The sequence below is a fragment of the Heteronotia binoei genome, chromosome 2, assembly GCF_032191835.1.
Source record: "Heteronotia binoei isolate CCM8104 ecotype False Entrance Well chromosome 2, APGP_CSIRO_Hbin_v1, whole genome shotgun sequence".
Lineage (NCBI taxonomy): Eukaryota > Metazoa > Chordata > Lepidosauria > Squamata > Gekkonidae > Heteronotia > Heteronotia binoei.
In genome coordinates, this window is record NC_083224.1 from 57,468,876 (window position 1) to 57,490,097 (window position 21,222).

Consider the following 21,222-nt stretch of genomic DNA (forward strand, 5'->3'; position numbering starts at 1 on the left):
CCCTTTTTCTTGCTACAAAATTCCTACTCAAGTGATAACAAGCTATTCTTACTTTACTCAGAGAAAGGCCTTCCATAAGCAACCCCCTGAATATTTTTGTATGCCTCCACAACAGTTCAGTAATCTGAGAAACAAGAGTACATTCAAAAATTGTGGTTCTTGTGCTCACCTGGTTCTTTCATGTTCCAGCACTTGCAGTGTTGCCTTCAGCTCTGTATTCTGACATCCCACCTCTTCCCACTGTGTTTGCTCCTTCTTCATCTTCTGTACTGCAGCATTATGATTATCTATCTCCTTTTGTCTCATCTGTAATTCCATATTCTTGCATTCCAACTCCTCTTGCTGACTACGGCAAATGGACTGCAGCTCAGTGTTCTGACGTTCAGTTTTCTCCTTCCAGCTCTGCATCTCTGAGTAGCAACGTTGGGCCTCCTCCAAACTGCTCTGAAGCATTGCACTCTTATGTTCTGCCTCCTCTTGCTGCCTTTGGAGCATGGACTTGAGCTCTGCATTCTGATGTTCCAGCTCCTCTTTCTGGTACTGCAGCTTCACATTCTGAAGCTCAGTCTCTCTTTTTTGACTTTGCAACTCTCTATTTTGACATTGTGCCTCTTTCCACTGTCTCTGAAGCACAGCATGTCGCTCTGAATTTTTACAATCTTCCTCCAGCCACTGGCTCTGCTCCCTTTCTAGGACTTGGACTACAGCATGCTGACGCTCCACCTCTTCCTGCTTGTTCTGCAGCTCTTTGTTCAGACGCTTCACCTCTTCCTGCTTGTTCTGCAGCTCTTTGTTCAGATTTTGTTCTTCCTCCTGCTGTTTCTGCAGTGTAGCTCTCAGTTCTATGTTCCAATGTTCCACTTCTTCCTTCTGGTTCTGCAGCTCAGTGTTCTGATGTTCCATCTCTTCTCGCTGTTCCCACTCAGCTTTCAGCTTCTTCTGGAGTTCTGCAACTTCCAGTGCCTTCTGTTCAGACAGATCTTGCACCTCTCTTAAACGCTGCTGAGCCTCCATCCTGATCAACTGGCAAGAATCTTTTGCTGTTGAGAGCAGGGACTCCAAATCTTGTACCTGGAAACAGATAGAAGGACAGAGAGGAGGAAGAGGTTCCAATGGCCACTGACTTTAGTATACACTGTGGAGAAATTATTGTACACTGATTCATACATCTTATCAGTATGGCCTGATAAGCCATACTAGAATCTCCATGTGATATGGTTATTACATCATTTAGGTAAGGTGGAAAAAGAGAAACTGTTAAACAATACAAATACCTGGCTCATTTATTGCATAACATTTTGATAATTATTTGCACAGAAATATTTTTCACTATTATTGCCTATTTTTCCCTACAGAATGATTTCACAAACTAGAGGTTTGGCTTTCTTTAATGGTTCAGAAGTTCTCACAGTACAGTTTTGCTCCGTGAACAGATTCCCATTTCTGCTTAATCAGTAGTTTTTTTAAAAGCTGCACATTTGGCACAGACAAAAGGACAGAAAATTGTTTTTCTGGGACAGATGCTTTTAATAATCACCTGACTTTGCAAAGCATCTCGCTGTTGAATGAGCAAGTTTATTTCTTCTTTGAGAGATTTTATCTCCTTCTCATGCTTTTCCCCCAGCATTTCCATGGTAGTTTGGGCATCCTTAAGCTTAGCCTCCAAACTTTGTAAAGCATTCTGCAAAGGAAGAAAAAGTTATGGTTTTAATACAGTTAAAGATATCTATTTTAAAACACCTATTTGACCAAATCTGAAGCTAGACAAGTTGGAGTTAAAAGTCAGGTTTTAAGTTGGCGGAACCCTTCAACTGTATAAATATCAACTGAATCAGTCAACAAGACCCATAACTGATGTGATTCAGGACAATTTTTACCCAGTCATATAAATGGACCAAACTATAAAGAAATCATAGAATCTCTGAGTTGGAAGTGGCCATCCAGGCCATCTAGCCCCTTGTTGTTAAATACTGGGTTCGATGCATTAGAGTTCTAACAGGAACATGCTTTATTGGTAACTACACACTAAGACAAAATGGCAGGGATGCGACCCTGCTTATATGCATGCAAAAGAACCACCCCCCAGATTCCCATACCAAATCACAGCAGTCAAGTTTCGCGCCAAGACTGCTCATTGGTTATGACTTAGCATCCAAATCATGAAAGGTATCGAAGAGCCTCTAGTGTTTCCCACTGCTGCTCGGGTGCACACGAAGGCTTCCCGCCAAACATAAAGTCCAGTACATAATAATAATAATAATAATAAATTTATTTTTGTATCCCGCCCTCCCCCGCCAAAGGCAGGCTCAGGGCGGCTGATAACCCTGTTTACTGCAGTATCAACCTAAAGCATCCATGACAACAGCCAACTGTCTCTCATGTTAAAGTATGTTTTTATATTTTTGCTTTGTTCTCCATTCCAGACCTGGCCTTTATAATTAGTTCCAGTCTCTTTAGTGACTCACCCCTACCTGCTTCTGTTCTTCATGTATCTTCATTTCCTGATGGAGATTCTTTAGCTGCTGGCAAGTACTGGTCAGTTCCTCTCTGGTTTGAGTAAGTTTCTCTAGTAAAGATTTCCTTTCACTCTCTCTTTCTAACAGCACCTGCATCAGTGGAGGTTAAGAAGCACATTGTTCAATGATTGAAATAAGTTGTGATTCTGGAGTCCATCAATTTCAACATCTAAGACTAAAACCGAGCTCCCATCCCACAAAAACCAACCACTGCTCATAAAAACATCCAAACTCAACAATATTTGTTAGCTCGACAGTAAGAACAACTTAGAATGGCATGTTTTCAGAAGCAGCAAGCTCAGAATCAAAGACAGAAAGTAACAGGCTCACAGATTTCAGTCAAAAACAAAGGATGGCCTTGCATGACTTGCAAAACTCACTGGAGAAGGTTCTTTTCATACACCTCCTCAGGGTGTCCCCCCGCCATACACACACTGGATAGATGCTGTTACAGAAAAGATCATGTCACCGAAGCCAGATCCACATTGTGAAAGGGCAGCACCTTCAAAGTAGATTTTGAGCCAACATAAGGTGGCAGTCAGGTCTATAGGGAGAGAATGCAGTGCCTCAAGACATCCACTGGATGTTCTCACCTGATAAATCCCCTGCCTGTATCTCCTGTCCCTGTTATCTTCCCATAGAAGAGTTATAAACTCTAGACTGGTCCACGTATCAGAAACCCACTTTTATTTATTCGTAAAAACTGGCTTATTTGGAGACCTTCAACTTTCTGTAAGAATTGATGTAGTCACCCTAACTTCTGCTGATGCAATCTGAATTTATTTATTTATTTACATTAGACTTTTATCCCGCCCTCTCCGCATGCGGACTCAGGGCGGCTTACAACAGTCGTTTACACGATTTAAAACAATGTCAATAAAATCTATAAAACATTAATACAATTAAAATTTAAAAACTATTCCATGGTACTGTACCATTACTATGCTGGCGGTTCTGCTTTTCAGACGATTGGTCACTGGGAACTCTAGCTGATGTCAGGTGGCAGCTCTCTCTCAGTTTAAGCATCGAAGGCCTGTCGAAACAATTCGGTCTTACAGGCCCTGCAAAATGTATGGCCTCCGGGAGAGCATTCCATAACTCTGGTGCTGCCATCGAGAAGGCCCTGGCTCGTGTCAAACACAACCTGGCCTCCTTTGGTCCAGGGGTGGACAGCAGATTTTTTTGTCCCTGAACGCAGTGCTCTCTGGGGGATATATGGGGAAAGGTGGTCCTGCAGATAAACAGGTCCCTGACCATAAAGGGCTTTAAAGGTCAATATCAACACCTTGAAACGGATTCGGAACACAACAGGTAGCCAGTGCAGCTCTTTCAGCACTGGCTGAATGTGCTCCCATTGAGGGAGCCTCATTAACAGCGTTCTGCACTAACTGTAGTTTCCGAGTCAGCGTCAAGGGTAGCCCCATGTAGAGAGCATTACAGTGGTCTATTCTTGAGGTGACCATAGCATAGATCACCATTGCTAAGTCATTGTGCTCCAGAAAAGGAGCCAGCTGCCGCACCCGGTGAAAATGAAAAAAGGCGGATCTAATAGTGGCTGCTACCTGGGCCTCCATCGTAAGGGAGGACTCAAGGAGCACGCCCAAGCTCTTGACCTTAGGGGCCGGTATCAATGGCACCCTGTCTAGAGCCGGCAGATACTGATGAGACAGGAATGTAGCAGACTACTCTGATCTGCACACAATGAAATCCCTTGCAGTAAGAGAAGAAAAAAATTAAAAGCACTAAATACTGTACAGGAAGGCATTATGTAGACTAAATAAATGTTATCACTTCAGAAATTCTCTGTATGATCAGAAATATACTACTACTTTAAGAAAGTGTCCCAGACCAATTTTTGAGCATATATAGAAAAAGCAAATGTTGTTAAATTAATTGCAAAATTAATTTGCTGAACAGAAGGGGCCACAGGCTCTGGCAAAAGAAATATAAGTCAATAATTCAGCATGCTAAAAGAAATTTTGAAGAAAAAGAGTTGGTTTTATACCCTGCTCTTCACTACCCAAAGAAGTCTCAGAGTGGCTTATAATCGCCTTACCTCCCTCTTCCTACAACAGACACCCTGTGAAGTAGGTCAAGCTGAGAGAGTTCTGAGAGAAATGTGACTGACCCAAGGTCACCCAGCTGGCTTCATGTGGAGAATCAAACCCAGTTCTCCAGATTAGAGTCTGCCGCTCTTAACCACTAAGCCACACTGGCTAAAAAACATCAAGACAAACAACAAGCATTTTAAAAATATATCCAAGCAGGAAATCAGCTAGAGAAGCAGTTGGGCCTTTGGATGACAAATAAACTTATTGCTAAAGAAAGCTCGGGAGAATGTTTTTGCCTCTGTTTTCACTGTGGAAAGTGTGGGGTATGTACCCATGCCACAGCAACTATTTTCAAGAATGCAGTCTGAAGAACGGAGTCAAATTGAGGTGATGAGATAAGAAGTTAACCTACTGGGGGAATTTTTAAAAAGTCACCTAGTCCTGATGGCATACACCTGAAAGGTACTCAAATGTGAGATCTACTAACATACATCTGTAATCTATGACTAAATTCAGCTGCTATACCAGAAGACTGGAAAGTAGCAAAAGTTGCACCAATTTTTAAAAAGAGGTCCAGAGGGGAACCAGAAAATTACAAATGAATTAACCCAGTAAACATTATATCTGCAGACTTTCCAAAGTCTTTTACCTCACCAGAAACTCCTGAGTAAACTTAGCAGTCATGGGATAAGAGGATGGGTTCTCTTATGGATTTAAAACTGGTTAAATGACAGGAAGCAAAGAGTAAGAAGCAATAGACAGTTCTCACACTGGAGGTCTCATAACCAGTGGGGTCTCGTAAGGATTAGTATTGGGGCTGGTACTATTTAATTTGTTCACAGATGATCTGAAACTGGAGTGAGTAGTGTAGGAGCCTAGTTTGCAGATGACACAAAATTATTCAGGGTACTGAAAACCAAGGCTGACTATGAAGAGCTCCATGAGGACCTCCACAAACTGGGTGGAGTGAGCGACAATGTGGCAAATGGAAGTTCAGTGCTGGTAAGTATAAGGTGACAGACTTTGGGACAAGAAAATCCCAACTTCAAGTATAGGCTATCGAGGTCTGAACTTGCTGAGACTGAGGGAAAAGCTCTCAGGGTCATAGGGGAAAGCTCAATGGAAATGTCCACCCAGTGTGCTGCAGCAGTGAAAAAGACAAATTCTAGGTTAGGGATCATTAGGAAAGGGATTGAATATCAAATGGCCGATATGATAATGCTCCTGTATAGATCTATGGTGCAGCCTCATTTAGAATACTGTGTACAGTTCTAGTCACTGTATCTCAAAAAGGACATCTCAGAGCTGAGAAAAGTGCAGAAGAGGGCAACCAATATGATCAGGGGGTTGGAACACCTTCTCTTTGAGGAAAAGCTGAAGAGTCTGGGACTTTTCAATTTAGAAAAGAGATACTTGTGGGGGGGGGAGGACATGATAGAGGTTCATAAAATTATGCAAGGGAGTTGACAAAGAGAAATTATTCTCTCTCTGCCAAAATACTAGAACTCGAGGGCATCCAACGAAGCTGATGGACAATATACTCAGGATAGATGAAACACAAAAGGAAATACTTTACTCAGAGAGTGATTAAAATGTGGAATTCACTGTCACAGCATGTAATGATAGCCATAGAACAGACAGTTTTAAAAGGGGATTAGATAGATTCATGAAGGAGAGATCTATCAGTGGCTACTAGCCATGGTGACTGAGGGGAACCTCCACATTCAGAATATGATGTGTAATTATGATTTGTAAACCTCTTCTTTGATATACCTGGCACATTGAATATTGTATGGCAACAGTTTAAATGTAATTGTAATCCATGTGATACTAATGAATGAATTCTGATGATCATAGCAAATGGTGTATGATTAGTGCACATGAACAGTTCCTTTGGTCTACTACATATTAAGTTACCGTTACTCCTCTACTGTTAATATAGTCACTGGGTCAGACAGGATGCTGGATTAGATGGACCACTGGTCTGATCCAGCAGGGCTCTTTTTATGTTCTTAAATAAAAAAACATATTCAACAAGCACAGGGTTGCAGCCTGAAGTTTTTGATTTGTATTGATTTAAGGTATGTCCACCATGAAGAGAACAATCCTACTTTCATTACAAAGTTTTGAATGTTTTTCCCCCTCCAAGGACTATTTTTAAGGAAAAGAATTTTAAAGAAAAGAAAAGAGCAAATGGAAAGTCAGTATAAAGCAGGGATCCCCAGTATGGTTCCTGTGGGTACCATGGCACTTGCCAACGCCTTTCCTGGCATTCATCAAGTGTTTTTATAAAGTGGGCATGGCTGGGTGCGGCTTTTGCCCTGCAGAGCTTCTGACTGACCACTGAAAGTCTCATTGGCTGTGCAGATATTTTAAAATTTACTTCAGCAGCAGCAGCCACCAACACAACACAAGGATTTTCACTTTGTGACTGAAGGTACATGCAATAAAATATTGTTAAACAATATGTTCATTTTTAAAAGCTTGCTGTTAAACAGAACTTCTGCCCGAAATGTTGAAGAATTATTATCAGAGTTATGCTTGATCCCACTCCCAAACACCTTGTCAGAACTCTGAAGATGCCCACAGGACTAAAAAGGTTGGAGACTCCTCACATAGAATAAAATATAGAAAGAAGATAAAACAAAAGGCACACAGCAATGGGTATTTGTTCATGACTTAGAGTTTCAAATATGTTTCTTATATGCTTGAGAAAGAAAGGCCTTGTCAATTAAAATAGAAATGAGTGTAAATGGTGGTAACAAGGGGTGTGCAAAACCCCCCAGTATTTTGGGGGGTTGGGTATATTAAACCTCAAAAATATTGGTATTTCCCAATATTCCTTAATCCCAATACTGCTATGGTATTTGGATTCAGGAAATATTCAGGAAAACCAAATTTTTGGGGCTCCATTATGCCCTATGGGGACCATAACTTTCAATGCTGGGGGGAACACATTAAAAAAGACAGCAAAATCTTTAAATGCTTTTCACTCATTGAGTCTCTTTAAATGGCTTCTCCAAGCCATGCCACCGCTACTATAATGGCATCACAACTTGGTGAGTGAACTAGTCAGACTAGTCAGAGAGGTCTCTTTAAATGCCTTCTGAATTCACTTTCTGAGTTACACCACCACAGCATGACTCAGCAAGTGAAACTGTAATCTGGTCTTTTTAAGTGAAACCATGGTCTCCTTAAATGCCTTCTCATAGCTGAGCCTGAATAAAAGCCAAATAATATTGGTTTTATTTGGACTCAGCTATATCGGGGGTGGGTGGGTAATCTGAACACACACCCCTAGTGGAAACGTTAATATATAATTTGTGTGCTCCACGGTGAACAGCTTCAAAGAAATAATACAGAATGTTAAGCTCAAGGCACCAGTTTCTACTTTACCTCTTGCTTATCTTTTTTAGCCTTACTGAGATCACCTTCCATTTGTGTTTGTATAGTGCTGATCTTCTGCTGCAGCTCCATCAGATTCCTGTCACAGACACTTTCAATCTCTTCTTTTTCCTTGGCTACACGATCCAACACCATCTGCAATTCTGTACAGTGTCGCTCTCGTTCACTTTCCTAATAACAGTTCAAAGGAATATGTAGACAAGAAATCCTACCTTTAAACCACTAAAGTCATTCTTCTGCCTCACAGACAGGAATGTTACTTTACAAAGTACAAATAATTGATTTCACCCAGTTTAAGGCATTTTTGCACTTCAACTAACTATCCTATGCTAGCATAACTCCAATTTATAAAGGCACAGACATATTGGCTTCCACACATTGACAATTCTCCATATAACTCCCCTTGACAGTTTTGAATTCAAAGACATTTTGCAGCTACAATGGAATATGCACACAGAATTTTCCCTGTAGTTCCCTTGCCTCAGCCCCCCTCCCACCATGCCCACCAGTGGAGTGCTGTCTTAGGCTTTATTTATTTTTTAAAAGCAAGGATTGCTAGATCTCTATAGCACAATATTATAATGATATATTGCCAAAATCTATTTCTTTCTTTGAATTTCCACCTGTAATTTTTTAAAAAAGTATCTAGCCCTTTTTGTTCTGGAAATATAAGGAGCTCTTTGCTGAAGGTGAAGACTGGGGTGCCTGCTTTCCTCTGCAAAGGCAAGGGTCCAGTAAGAATGGTCCAACCCGAGAGACTGATGGATACATGCTCCACATGGAACTGCCTTTAAAGATGTCTAGGAAACTTCAATTGGTATGAAATGTGACAGCAAAACTCCTGCTTGGAGTCAGCTACTTGGAACTTCCTAAATTCTAGTTCTTCACTAACCAGTATACAGTGGTTTACTTAAAGTCATCTAGCATGTTCATAGTAGAGATTAAGTTTTAATTGAGGATGTCCCACAAAATTCAATAAGCTGCATGAAAAAAGGTGCCTAAACCCTTCAATGTTTCATAGAGAAATTTATAATCATCATAAGTTAGTCTTTGGATAAATGGAAAGGGGAAATCCACCAGATATTGAGTAAGGATGCAAGAATGAAAGACTGGTAGCATTATTAATACCTGACACAACAGTTTAATGAGAAATGATTGTTGGATAAATTTGGAATGTTTAAATCCTTTGATTAAAGAACTGGAATTGAGCATAGAAGTAAAAAAAGCTGAGCAGAAATTTTTCTAGAGGGATGTTTACCAACTCTTGAAAGACCGCATTCATTTCCTCCTTATGGACAGTTTGAAAGTGGCTGAGGGTTTCTTGATACTTCAGCTCTGCCTCCAACAGTTGTTCAGCTTTGTCCCTTCTTTCTTGCTCAACTTTGGCCTTCTCCGCTTCCAGTTCAATGCAAAGGCATTTCACCTCTCCTGAGGAAGTTACAAGAGGTTTCATTTAAAACATTTTTATGTTGCCTTTCTACCCTGCTTAGGGTCTCCAAGGCAGCAGACACTAAAAATATTAAAATATGCTTTAAAATACATTTATAAAAAATTAAAAACACTGAAAATACAAATATATAAACAAGAAGGAAGATCAGTGTGTGTGGTGGGGAACAGGGAAGTTTTCCTCTGCTGGAAGAAGATAATGATAGAAGAGGACAGATGAATTTCCCTGGGTAGGGAATTTCATTGTTTTGATTATCATGACCAGAAAGGCCGTCTTTCAGGTTGCATCTATCTAGCCTCAGATGGCAGGGGTGCCCAATGCAGATGATTGCAGTCATTGGGCAGGTTCATATGGGAGTATGAAGTCCAAAAGATATGCTGTTCCTGAGCCATAAAGGACTTCAAAGGTCAACAGCAGCAAATTGAATAGGGTCTGGAAGCAAACTGGGAACCAGCATAGGTGGAAGAAGTCTGGAATGATACAGTGCCTATGAAATACTTTAATCTAAAGCTGTATTAAGAGCCCCGTGGTGCAGAGTGGTAAAGCAGCAGGACTGCAGTCCTAAGCTCTGCTCATGACCTGAGTTCGATCTCAGCAGAAGCTGGATTCAAGTAGCCGCTCCAGGTTGACTCAGCCTTCCATCCTTCTGAGGTCAGTAAAATGAGTACCCAGCTTGCTGAGGGGGGAAGTGTAGATGACTGGGGAAGGCAATGGCAAACCACCCTGTAAAAAGTCTGCCATGAAAATGCTGTGAAAGCGGAAATGACCGGTGCTTGCACAGGGGACTACCTTTTTTAAAAAAAAAGATGTATTACACCTGACTGGAGGAAAAGGTGGCTAATCAAGGTTTCTGTCCCTAAAAAGAGGAAGGCATATACTTCTTCCTCATAAAGATTGGCGGTCTCTGCAAATGCCTCTCACCTTGTATTACTTCCTTAGCCTGGCTGATTGTCTGAACTTGGATTTCCAGTTGACCCTTGGTAACTTCTAGCTGGGACACTTGCTGCTGAGCCTGAAAGAGGCTTAATTCCAGAAGTTCCTTCGCTGATCTATAGAATACAAATACAGAGGTTATATCTTTTTATATCCTTTAATCTTTTGCTTCTGGCAAAGGAGGATCTTATTCCAACAAAGCCAATTTTAATCTGAAAGTGCTATCAGAAAACTAAGTTATATACCAGCACAGTTATAGGCTAAGAAACTACATATTGCATAAGCAGATCTGTGACTGACTGAGTGATGCTTTAATATTTTTACTAAATGCTGCAGTTATGAACTGATAGTTTTATTTTTCTAAATGTAGAAGTTTTGGAATTTCCCTTAAAAGGGCTTTCCAGTTAGATTAGTTAAACTTCCCATTGCAGCATTTAGTGAAAAAAAAAACGTGGGATCCATTACCCACAGATCTCCAGACTAACATACAGTCTGGCCCTAAATATAAAGAAAACATATAGAAAACAAAAACATGTAGTTACCTATTCATATAGTTACCTATTTGTCACGCTGATAAAAAGCCCCAACATCAGAAGAGACACCAAATTAATTACAAATTATGAAGATCTGTGGGAAAAATATCTATCATATTATGTGCAGCATTTTTAGTCATACTTTGAGCATTTTACTGGCTATGTATCTGCTGAGTTACTTCCACATGTGCAGAACCAGTCTTGCCACCTGCATATTAAATCACTGTCGTAGAGGTTGCAGATCAGTTTCAAAGACCCTGAGGGAAAATCCTCTCTCAAGGTCCAGAACTACTATGATCACATTCAACAATTACTGTAATAAACAAGGGTCTTCCACACCTCAAAAAAATCCTCTCACCTGATCTCTGCCACCTGTTCTGTAACAGTCCGTCTCTCCCGCTCAACAGTCTCTAGTCGGACTTCCAATGCTGCTTTCTCATGCATTAGTGATTTCTTTTCTTTAGAAACTTTAGCCAGCACCTCCTGAAGATGATTTGACTCCTGATGTGCTTGTTCCAAATCAGTTCTAGATGTTTCCCGCTGGTGATGAACCTAGAAAAAATGAAGAGAAAAATTATTTTCTAGCACAAACTTTACTTGTGTCACTAATGAAAGCAACGCAACACATTGCAAGAGTAAAAAGGCAGTCCCAAACAGATCTCGTATCTCTTGCAGAATAACAAGGCATTTCCATGGCATGTGTGACTACTAAAATTATTATGCAATAGATATAGGGCCAGATGGACTTTAATGAACAGATAAACATTAATGTACCAAAAACATTACATACAAAGAACAGAAGCAAATACGAAATTTATATTTGTCTTAACGTTACAGTGCATGGTGCTCCACCAGCAGCTGCAAGTGGATGAGTGGGGAATCAAACCTGGTTTTCCCAGATAAAGAGTCCACACGCTTAACCACTACACCAAACTGGGCGACAATGTGGCAAATGAGGCTCAAAGTCAGCAAATACAAAGTAATGCATATCGGAGTCAAAAATCCTAACTATAAATACATGTTGATGGGGTTCAAACTGGCAGAGATTGACCAGGAGTTGTTTTAGATAGCTCACTGAAACTGTCAACCCAGTATGTGATGGCAATAAAAAAGGCAAATGCTGTGCTGGGGATTGTTAGGAATAGAATTGAAAACAAATCAGGCAGTATCTTAATGCCCTGTAAATTGATGATGCAGCCTTGTTTAGAATATTGTGGACTATTCTGGTCACCACACCTCAAAAACATATTACAGCATTTGAAAAAGTGTAGAAAAGGGCAACGAAAATTATTAAGGGGATGGAATGCTTTCCTCATGAAAAAAAGGTTAAAGACATTACGGGCCTTTAGCTTGGAGAAACAATGACTGAGGGGTGACATGACAGAGGTTTATAAAATTATGCAGGGACAGAGAAGAGAAAGAAGCACTTTTCTCCCAATACAAGAACTTGTGGGTACTCAATGAAATTAATTAGCAGTAGGTTTAGAACAGATAAAAAGAAGTACTTCTTCACCAAAAGAGTAATTAACACATGGAAGTCACTGCTACAGGAAGTGGTGGCAGCTACAAGCACAGACAGCTTCAAAAGGGGATTAGATATAAATATGCAGCAGAGGTCATCAGTGGCTATTAGCTGTAAGGTATAGCTGGAACATGGGGTAGTGATGTTCTGTATTCTTGGGGGGGTTTTGGGGGGGAGGGCAACACCAGGAGATCTTCTGGAGTCTGGCCCTGCTGGTGGATCTTCTAATGGCACCTGGTTTTTAGCCACCATGTGACACAATGTTGGACTGGATGGGCCATTGGCCTGATCCAACATGGCTTTTCTTAGGAGAAGATGACGGCATTGGATTTATATTCCGCCCTCCACTCAGAGTCTCAGAGCGGCTCACAATCTCCTTTATCTTCCTCCCCCACAACAGACACCCTGTGAGGTGGGTGCAGCTGAGAGGACTCTCACAGCAGCTGCCCTTTCAAGGACAACCTCTGCCAGAGCTAATGACCCGAGGCCATTCCAGCAGGTGCAAGTGGAGGAGTGGGGAATCAAACCCGGTTCTCCCAGATAAAGAGTCCACACACTTAACCACTACACCAAACTGGTCTTATGTATATTATGTTCTTATGTATACTATAGCCGGGAAGCGCAGGTTCTGGTTCTAAAGTCATGTTATTATAATATCCCTGGTGGTTAGTTTGTCTGGGGCCAAATATAAGACTAATGAAAACACCTAAGTTCTAAGCAGCACTACTAGAAAAATTCTATCATCCAGCAACACTGAATGTGTTCTAAAAGCACATTTCTATAAGTGTCTATATAGGGATAGCAACAATGTCCTTTCATACACACCTGACTGAGCTCTTCATGTCTCTCTTTCTGTTCAGCTCTCAAAGCTCTCAACTCCTCTTGTAAATTTTCTTGGATCATCTCAGCCTTATGTAACAACTGCTCCAATTGCATCTTTTCTGAATGTAGTTCTTCATTTGCTTTTTCAGTCTTATTGAGCTGCTTCTGTGAAGACATCCTAATTCCCTCTAGTTTATCCACCTTCGTCAATAGAGATTGGTTTTCTTGCTCCAACTGCATACAAAGAAAAGGTGGCAGCAGCCAATTATTGTGAAATCTTTCTGTGAGCAGCTCCACCCCCATCTGAAGAAAACAGATTTTATATTTACCCAGTCCATACATTCACTTCCAACATCTAATGGACATTCAGTAAAAATATTTATTTGGGAACAATCTTACCTTCAGAAGAAGTTGATTTAAATCCACTTTGTCCAGTGCTAGAGATTCATTAAGGGCGCTCATCTTTGCAGTCACATCACGAAGATCAGCAGCTTCTGCTTTCAGTTTATTTTGTGCCATGGTAAAATCTGCAATTGATTGTTCAGCCTAGGAAAGCAAAGGGGAAACAACTATATGACAACATTTTGGTAAATGGCTTGGATTTGAAGGACCACAGCTGAAGTTCCATTTATATTCATGTTCTTCTGCTCTTCCCACTACAATGTCAAATATCCCCAATACCCCATCCCAAATCGTTGGTGTAAACATCCAGAAGAACAACAGAACAGAACACGCAGTCAGGCAAAAGCAGTTGTAGCTGGGACAGGTGTATAAATGGGGAAGGGATCTGCATCCTTTCCTTACAAAAGAGCAAGTACTTTCCATTTGTGCAAAAAGCTCTTTAGATCTAAGCCTATTTTTTAGGCCACTCTTCTTTTTTTACTATTTATGCCAATGCCTCCCTATGATCTAGAATTGCCATGTATTGTCTTACAGAAAATATGAACTAATATTGATCAGAGATACAGTTTTCTAGTTATAAACCACCAGTGTCTGAAACTGCAATCTGAGGCCCTTTCCAGCTTTATGAGGCTTCACTTTTTTGTCCCTCTAATCTTCCATGATGCCCTCTATATTTCTGCTACTACTTTTCCTTCTGTTATAGTAAGGATCTCTTCTTCTCTCAGCCACTATATCACACTAGTGTTAGCAGACAGTCACTCAGCCTCAGTGCACCATTCAAAATGCTGCAATACAAAACAGTAGGGGGCATTAGGGTTGCCAGCTCTAGGTTAGGAAATATCTGGACATTTGGGGGCAAAGCCTGAGGAAGGCAGGGATTGGGGAAAGGGAGGGATTTCAGTGGGTTATAATACCACAGACTCCACCTTCCAAAGCTACCATTTTCTCCAGGTGAACTGATCTCTACTGCCTGGAGATCAGCTGAAATCCCAGGAAATCTCCAGCCACCATCTGGAGGTTTGTAAATATGAGAGATCACAGGACAATATCAAAAAGCAACAACAATATAACCGTGATATAATAATTATTATTTTGTTTAGTCTTAACAAAACTCCTTTTGTAAAAGATGAAGAAGTTTCACAAAGACTGAACAAAATAATAAATAATTACTATGTCATGGTTGTATTGTTGTTGCTTTCCCATCTTCTGGAGGGTAGCAACCCTAGGGGGCATACATATAGTTTCTCCATAACAGACAGAGTTCCACACCAGTCTTCAACAAGCTTTACTGTGCCAAGGAAAAGATAACTGGTTAAGTGATGTCAGAGCAACATGGTTATGTGACAGAGGACTGATTTTGCATTTTCTTCTCTGTGTGGCATGCATTTAACCCACATAAAGGTGTGACAGGCCCCCGAATAAGTAAAATTAAAAGCTGGGAACCCTACCTCAGAACTACATGGCTTTTGAGAACATCCCAGTGTCAGTCTGAGGTGAATTTTTAAATATAAATTCAGCAATAGGATCTCACAAGAAAATGTAGATGTAAATATACCTGCTCCAGTGCCAAAGCAAGTTCATGCTTTTCTTGCTTCACAAGCTCTCCATCAAGCTGAGATTTTTCCAGTGCTTCTCCCTTGGCCACCAACTCATTCTTTAATAATGAATGCCTTTCTTCAAGGGTATTTAAATGTTTCTGACTGGACAGGGGGAAAAAAACACGCTTTCTTTTAAACAAGCGAGGGGGGGGGTAGAGCAAGATGAGTAACTTCTAAGTGCTGACTGCTATCAGAAGAGGGTGCTCTTTCACAGAACAAAGTTAAATTCATTAAGCCTGTTTATTAGTGCTAGGAAGAGGGACAGAACTTCCAAACCCTCCTCCCCAAATTAACACCATTAAGGAAGAGAAACACTGCTACAGAGGATAATCTATAAATAATCTGTTTTGCTTCAGATTATTTATAGTCTGCCTTTCTTGCTGGGATCCGAGGCAGATTACAAAATTTACAATAGTACAACAGGAACAGTGTAAGACACACAATAAACAGTGTAAGGCTGTGACACTCACTCAGTGGCTCAGGAGCCACTTGTGGCTTTTCTGAGCACAATTCCCCAATTAGTATCCATCCCATGTTCCAGGAAAGTGAGCATGGCCACTGATCCTTATGGTTGGCAAGTGGTTCCTACCGTGAAACAGCTGCTGTCAGCAGGCACCCAGGAAAAGAGCAGGCTGGCCACATGGAGGTGGTGATAGTTTTACTCCCCTTTCTCCAAGGCCACCTTGCTCTCTTCTCTCTTGGCAATGCTGGGCCTTGTGCTGAGGGGAGAGACAGAAGCCTTCACCTCATGTTGGAAACACAACAGTTAGCTAAGGTTTAATAGTGATGGGGAGGGACAACCCTATATGTTCAGAGGAACTCTGGTAATTTAAAAAGTTATAGTTATTCATTTAATACTAATAGTTATACATTTTATTATGATGAATTTGTTCAGTGGGGTGCCATGTGTCTCTTTTTGTTGACAGGAACTGTAAATGTAGTTCTTCATGTGATATGGATATTTAGCAGTCAGACTCCTCTTCCTACAGGGACAATTTAGAGAGACAGACATACCTTCATACAATATCACCTAAAAAATCATAAATGTAAGAAACTGCTTGCCATAAAATGACACAAAATGGATGCCAGTCAAAGACAAGCCTGGGAAAATATTTTTGAATGTGAGTCAAACTGACTGACTAGTGGCCGCCTCCATGCCCCAGGAAAGGAAAGGTCCCCTGTGCAAGCACCAGTCGTTTCTGCCTCTGGGGTGACGCTGCTTTCACAACGTTTTCACAGCAGACCTTTTTACGGGGTGGTTTGCCATTGCCTTCCCCAGTCATTACACTTTCCCCCCAGCAAGCTGGGTACTCATTTTACCGACCTTGGAAGGATGGAAGGTTGCGTCAACCTCTATCAGGCTACCTGAACCAGCTTCCGCTGGAATTGAACTCAGGTCGTGAGCAGAGCGCACTGACTGAAGTACTGCAGCTTTACCACTCTGCGCCATGGGGCTCCCTTTAATGCCCCAGAGAGACACATAATTTAGGACACTGGGTTTCCCAAGAACATCCTGCCTTACCTTGAACTAATCTCATTAAGACCCAGCCTCCCTTCCTCATGCATTTACCCTAATCAAGCAGCATTTTACACTATTCACAAAACCTGGTGGCTTTTCCAGTCCAGCACTTAAAGGGTCATCAAAAACCATTTTCACCTATAGTCCACCTTAGATAAGTTCATCAAGCCTCTCCCAAATCATTGTTCACCTCCAAAAAGCCTATGAAGATACTGTTTTGGAGGCAAACATGTCAGATTGCCCCAGGCAGCATTCTGCCCTAGACCCTCAATACCTAGCCACCAGCACAGTTGTCTGCGTGTGTTCTCACAGTAATATCTCACACCTCCAAATCAGTTTGGGTCCTCTCTGCTTCAATCCGTAAAATGCTGGTCATTTCACTGCTGCCTCCACAGACATTCCTCTTTGAGACTGCTAACTGTATAGCCTTCCCCAAAATTGTTCTCTCCCGCTCCTTCCTAATTTCCTCTTAGCTAGCTTGCATATTTTAAATGTCTGTGTATGTGTTTTGCTAATGTCTATTTCTTTTTTAACAAAAACCTTATCAGTTAAACTTCAGCCTGGTTTGAGAGTTCTCTTAAGGGAAAAATCCGCATACACATAGATGGAGAATCCCAGTTACCTCCTCTCCTTCTGTCTCCTTAAGCTAATTCCCCCAATCAAACATGGAGTATCACTGGTATAAAGCTACATCATCATTCCCATCATTGAAGCTATGTAGTAAAAGAGCATGAAGCACTGAAACATATCCCCCGCATTTAAAAAGGTTACAAAATGTGATAGATGGTTAGTTGGAGTGCTCACCACTAACTACATCAGAAATTGCATAGTCAACAGAGACCTGTTATTTGGATAACAACCTGTGGAAGCTTACATGTACTCTTTGTCTCGCAGCACCCTTTCCATTTCCTGCAGCTTGTCTTCTTTCTCCCTGTCCTCTGCATCGCTTTTCAGCTGCAGCTGAGTGTTGCTTTGGCGTAAGTGCTGGGCCTCTTCTTTCAGGATTTCCAGTTGCTGTTGCAGTTCTTCACTGGACTTCTCCAAGGTTGCATGGCCACTGTAAAGCAGCAAATGTCAGTTAGAAGAGGTGAAAAAAAGCATGCATAAAAGTTTAGTCACAGTTTAAGTAGCTATAAAATGAAATAATGACTCAACATCAAAAGCAAGATGTGCTGCACGAAAAGCAAATTTACTACTACAAAGGAAATAACTTAATTTACAACAAATGCATCTGTAGACAATGCTGGAAGCATTTACATGGCTGACCTGTGCAGAGTCTCCACCACAGACTGGAATTGTTGAAGTTGGACAGTGAGTGTGTCTTGTTCTCCTTCTAGTTGCTGGACCCTCTGTCTTAGGAATTTACATTGCTCTTTCAGCTGCTGTCGTTGTTTTTCCAGAGAGCTAACAGAATTTTGACTGGTTAAGAGCTCATGTTTTAGATGCTGCAAGAAAAAAAAAAGACAAAACCTAGTGGCAAGAAAGCAGTGGGAGACAGGAGCAGCTGGAGACTCAAGGGATATTTAGACCAAGAGAGAGCTAGTTGTGAATAAGGCATAAGAAATATACCTGTGGGAAGAGGGAGGGAGTAGCTTAGAAAACAGTCTACAAAGGAACGAATGCCAGAAAGCCTGAGGAAACTAGAAAACAGGTCTGTGAGGGTGGGGGAGATTTAGGAGGCAGAAAATCATAGACAGAGCAATTCAATGGAAGGTGCAAAGCAGACATTTATTACTGGCAGTATGAAAATCTTATCTGCAAGACAGCATCTGAATTTCCCTTACCTGCATCTTATTGCTTCTCTTAGTCAGCACATCATGCACAAAAGTGATAGCACCCTCTGGGTCACAGGCATTCATCTGCAAGAAACTGCAGGGATCAGGATAGTTCTCCACTTCTGGGTTGCCAATTGTTGAGTTGTTGTCACTGATTACCACCTGAAATCCAAGACAAGTTAGTCTCTCAGTAAACAAAATGCTGGGTTGGGTCCAACAGTACATTTCCACAGGCAGGAGGGACCTCCAGGAGCTGGATTTCAGGGGATATTTCTAGCTGCAGCAGAAAGGAGAGTCACAAAAATCTCATTCCCTGAGTAGTAGTCTTTATAGCCAAGGAAATGTGACCCTGCATCCACCCCACTGATTTTACCCACTTACCTATCAGCTCTTGAGAAATGAAAGGAACATTTTTTCTGGTGGACAGTGCATTTCTAGAATGGGAAATTATGCTAACATAGCAGCACAGATACCATACCCCCAAGCATGCCCTTCTGGTCAAATGGAAAACAAGTGTTCTAAGGTAGCTACACTCTTCATCTAAGTTGGTTTCACATTTTTAATGATGCATTTTTATCCTCTCTACCAAGGCTTCACAGAGTAAGTCTTTGTGAATGTATCATACAGTACCTTAGTGACTGCATGTGCAAGTTTCCTGTTGTCTTCCGGACAAAACGTAAGGGGATCGTTTTCACTCATGAAGTCCTAAAATAGGTCTGACAGTCTCTTGAACATACCCTTTTAATTAGATCTGACTCACTGACTGAGAAAAGCTGACTAGTTTCCTTTATGGGTGCCAAATCAGAACAGTAAGAGCACACAGGGACTTGGATTCCAGCTGGATTCCTTTGTGCATAAGGGAGAGGATATTTCCACCAATTCTCTCTTTGACTTGCCCACCCAAGCTATTCTGGGGGAGTCTCCCATCCCACATGAGTAGCATTTCAAGGGCCATCTGAAGCTGTTGCAGGAATGGGGAAATAAGTGAAATCTGTCCACCCTCTTGTAACCATGGAAATCTAGATGGGAACCATCCTGGAGAATAGAGTTATTTGACAACTGCAGCCTCTTCTTAAGATGATGCATATTTCAGAAATGCTGTACACTTTTCTTTTGTGCATAATTGGGATTAAAGTAGAAGGATCTGCATTCTTAATATATGATACAATTTAGCTGATGGTTTTAATTTACTATCATAAAAAGTTAATAGGCCAGATACTAATATTATTTCAGTTTTATCTTGTGCTGCTGCAGTATTAAGTGAACAAATCACTACCTAATGAGAAAGATAGATAAAACTGCATACTCAAGTGAAATGAAACAACTGGCCATAATTCTTCTGGGAAAACACAAGAGCAGGATAATACACATAAAAGATTTCAGTAATTCCTACTTTAATTATTTCTTTTATTGCATGTTGAAGGGAAAGGATCTCTTCATTTGTATCTTTGATCAATGAGTGTTCATATTCTAGCTCCAAACGATTAGCCTCCTAGAAAAAGAATAAAGGGTGATAAGAAGAAACCTGTTATCTTTTTTTCCATAATTGCCTGTCTTTTAAACACTTTACAAGTTTTCGAATATTGATTTAACAGATACACTGAATGACAATGTCATGCTAACAGACCATTTCTGTGAGTCTAATTCCTCATCAGTCAGAATATGCCAGATATAATATACTTTAACCCATAGAGTCAAGTTTAAAGCTGCCCAAATCCAAAGATTTATCATCAATAAGTTGGTTTAAATTTAGCATAGTCATATGCTTTATATCTGTATGAATCAGTATTCCAAGATAAGTAATGACATCTGGGCAGTGGGCACTAGCACAAATGTCCATAGTCAAATACACTCTGTGTACCGTTCCAAATGCTTCAATACAAAACAGTAGGGGGCATTAGGGTTGCCAGCTCTAGGTTAGGAAATATCTGGACATTTGGGGGGCAAAGCCTGAGGAAGTGCTCACTGCCCAGACGTCATTACTTATCTTGGATTTGAGTCAAGCTTTAAACTTGACTCTATGGGTTAAAGTATATTATATCTGGCATATTTTTAGTGGAAGGTTTGCACAGCTAAGGAGATATTTTCATTAAATCAGCTGACAGATTATGAGGATGAGTTTTTATCATTATCATATGGCCCTTTGGCATTAAGTGTATTCTTCTGGATCACTTGGCTGGGTTTCTGAGGTACCATGTTCCAGTGTTTCAGTTCCTACTTAACTAATCTTTTCCAAAAGGTGGAGCTGAAAAAAAGTTTTGTTCAGTGCCATGCCAGAATGTTCCTCAAGGTTCACTTCTTTCCCCCATAGCTGTTTAACCTCTACATGAAACTGCTGGGAGAGGTCATCCAGAGTTATGTTGTGAAATGGTGTCATCAATATGCAGGCAACATTAACCTCTCTGCCCTTTCCACCCAAGTCAGGTGTGGCCATGGATATTCTAGATCCATGTTTGATTATAATAATGGTCTGAATGAGGGTCAGTAAATCTGAAATATAATGCAGATAAGAAGAGGAAACGTGTGTGAAACTGGTGGTGACTGTAGAACTGGAAGATAAAGCCTCATCCAGAATAGGCCAGCTCCCTCAAAATGAGCAGGTTCACAGGCTGAAGATGCTGTTAGATCCACATATATAGCTAGACACAGAGATTTCATCTGTAGTAAGTAGCGCCCTTAACCAGCTTCAGCATATTTGC

General features: G+C 40.9%; 1 protein-coding gene across 1 annotated transcript in view; it reads right to left on the reverse strand.

The window, feature by feature from the left end:
- CEP250 (centrosomal protein 250) overlaps nucleotides 1-21,222 on the reverse strand; it is a 60,382-nt gene that overhangs the window by 18,964 nt on the left and 20,196 nt on the right. Inside the window, exons 9-22 of the mRNA XM_060231063.1 lie at nucleotides 19,917-20,015; nucleotides 18,533-18,685; nucleotides 18,015-18,193; nucleotides 17,623-17,805; nucleotides 15,187-15,331; nucleotides 13,629-13,775; nucleotides 13,233-13,463; nucleotides 11,244-11,437; nucleotides 10,341-10,468; nucleotides 9,231-9,400; nucleotides 7,964-8,143; nucleotides 2,472-2,606; nucleotides 1,538-1,681; nucleotides 170-1,071 (exon numbers count right to left, since the gene is read on the reverse strand). Coding sequence (XP_060087046.1) covers nucleotides 170-1,071; nucleotides 1,538-1,681; nucleotides 2,472-2,606; nucleotides 7,964-8,143; nucleotides 9,231-9,400; nucleotides 10,341-10,468; nucleotides 11,244-11,437; nucleotides 13,233-13,463; nucleotides 13,629-13,775; nucleotides 15,187-15,331; nucleotides 17,623-17,805; nucleotides 18,015-18,193; nucleotides 18,533-18,685; nucleotides 19,917-20,015 — 2,990 coding nt within the window. The remainder of the gene's footprint in view (nucleotides 1-169; nucleotides 1,072-1,537; nucleotides 1,682-2,471; nucleotides 2,607-7,963; nucleotides 8,144-9,230; nucleotides 9,401-10,340; nucleotides 10,469-11,243; nucleotides 11,438-13,232; nucleotides 13,464-13,628; nucleotides 13,776-15,186; nucleotides 15,332-17,622; nucleotides 17,806-18,014; nucleotides 18,194-18,532; nucleotides 18,686-19,916; nucleotides 20,016-21,222) is intronic.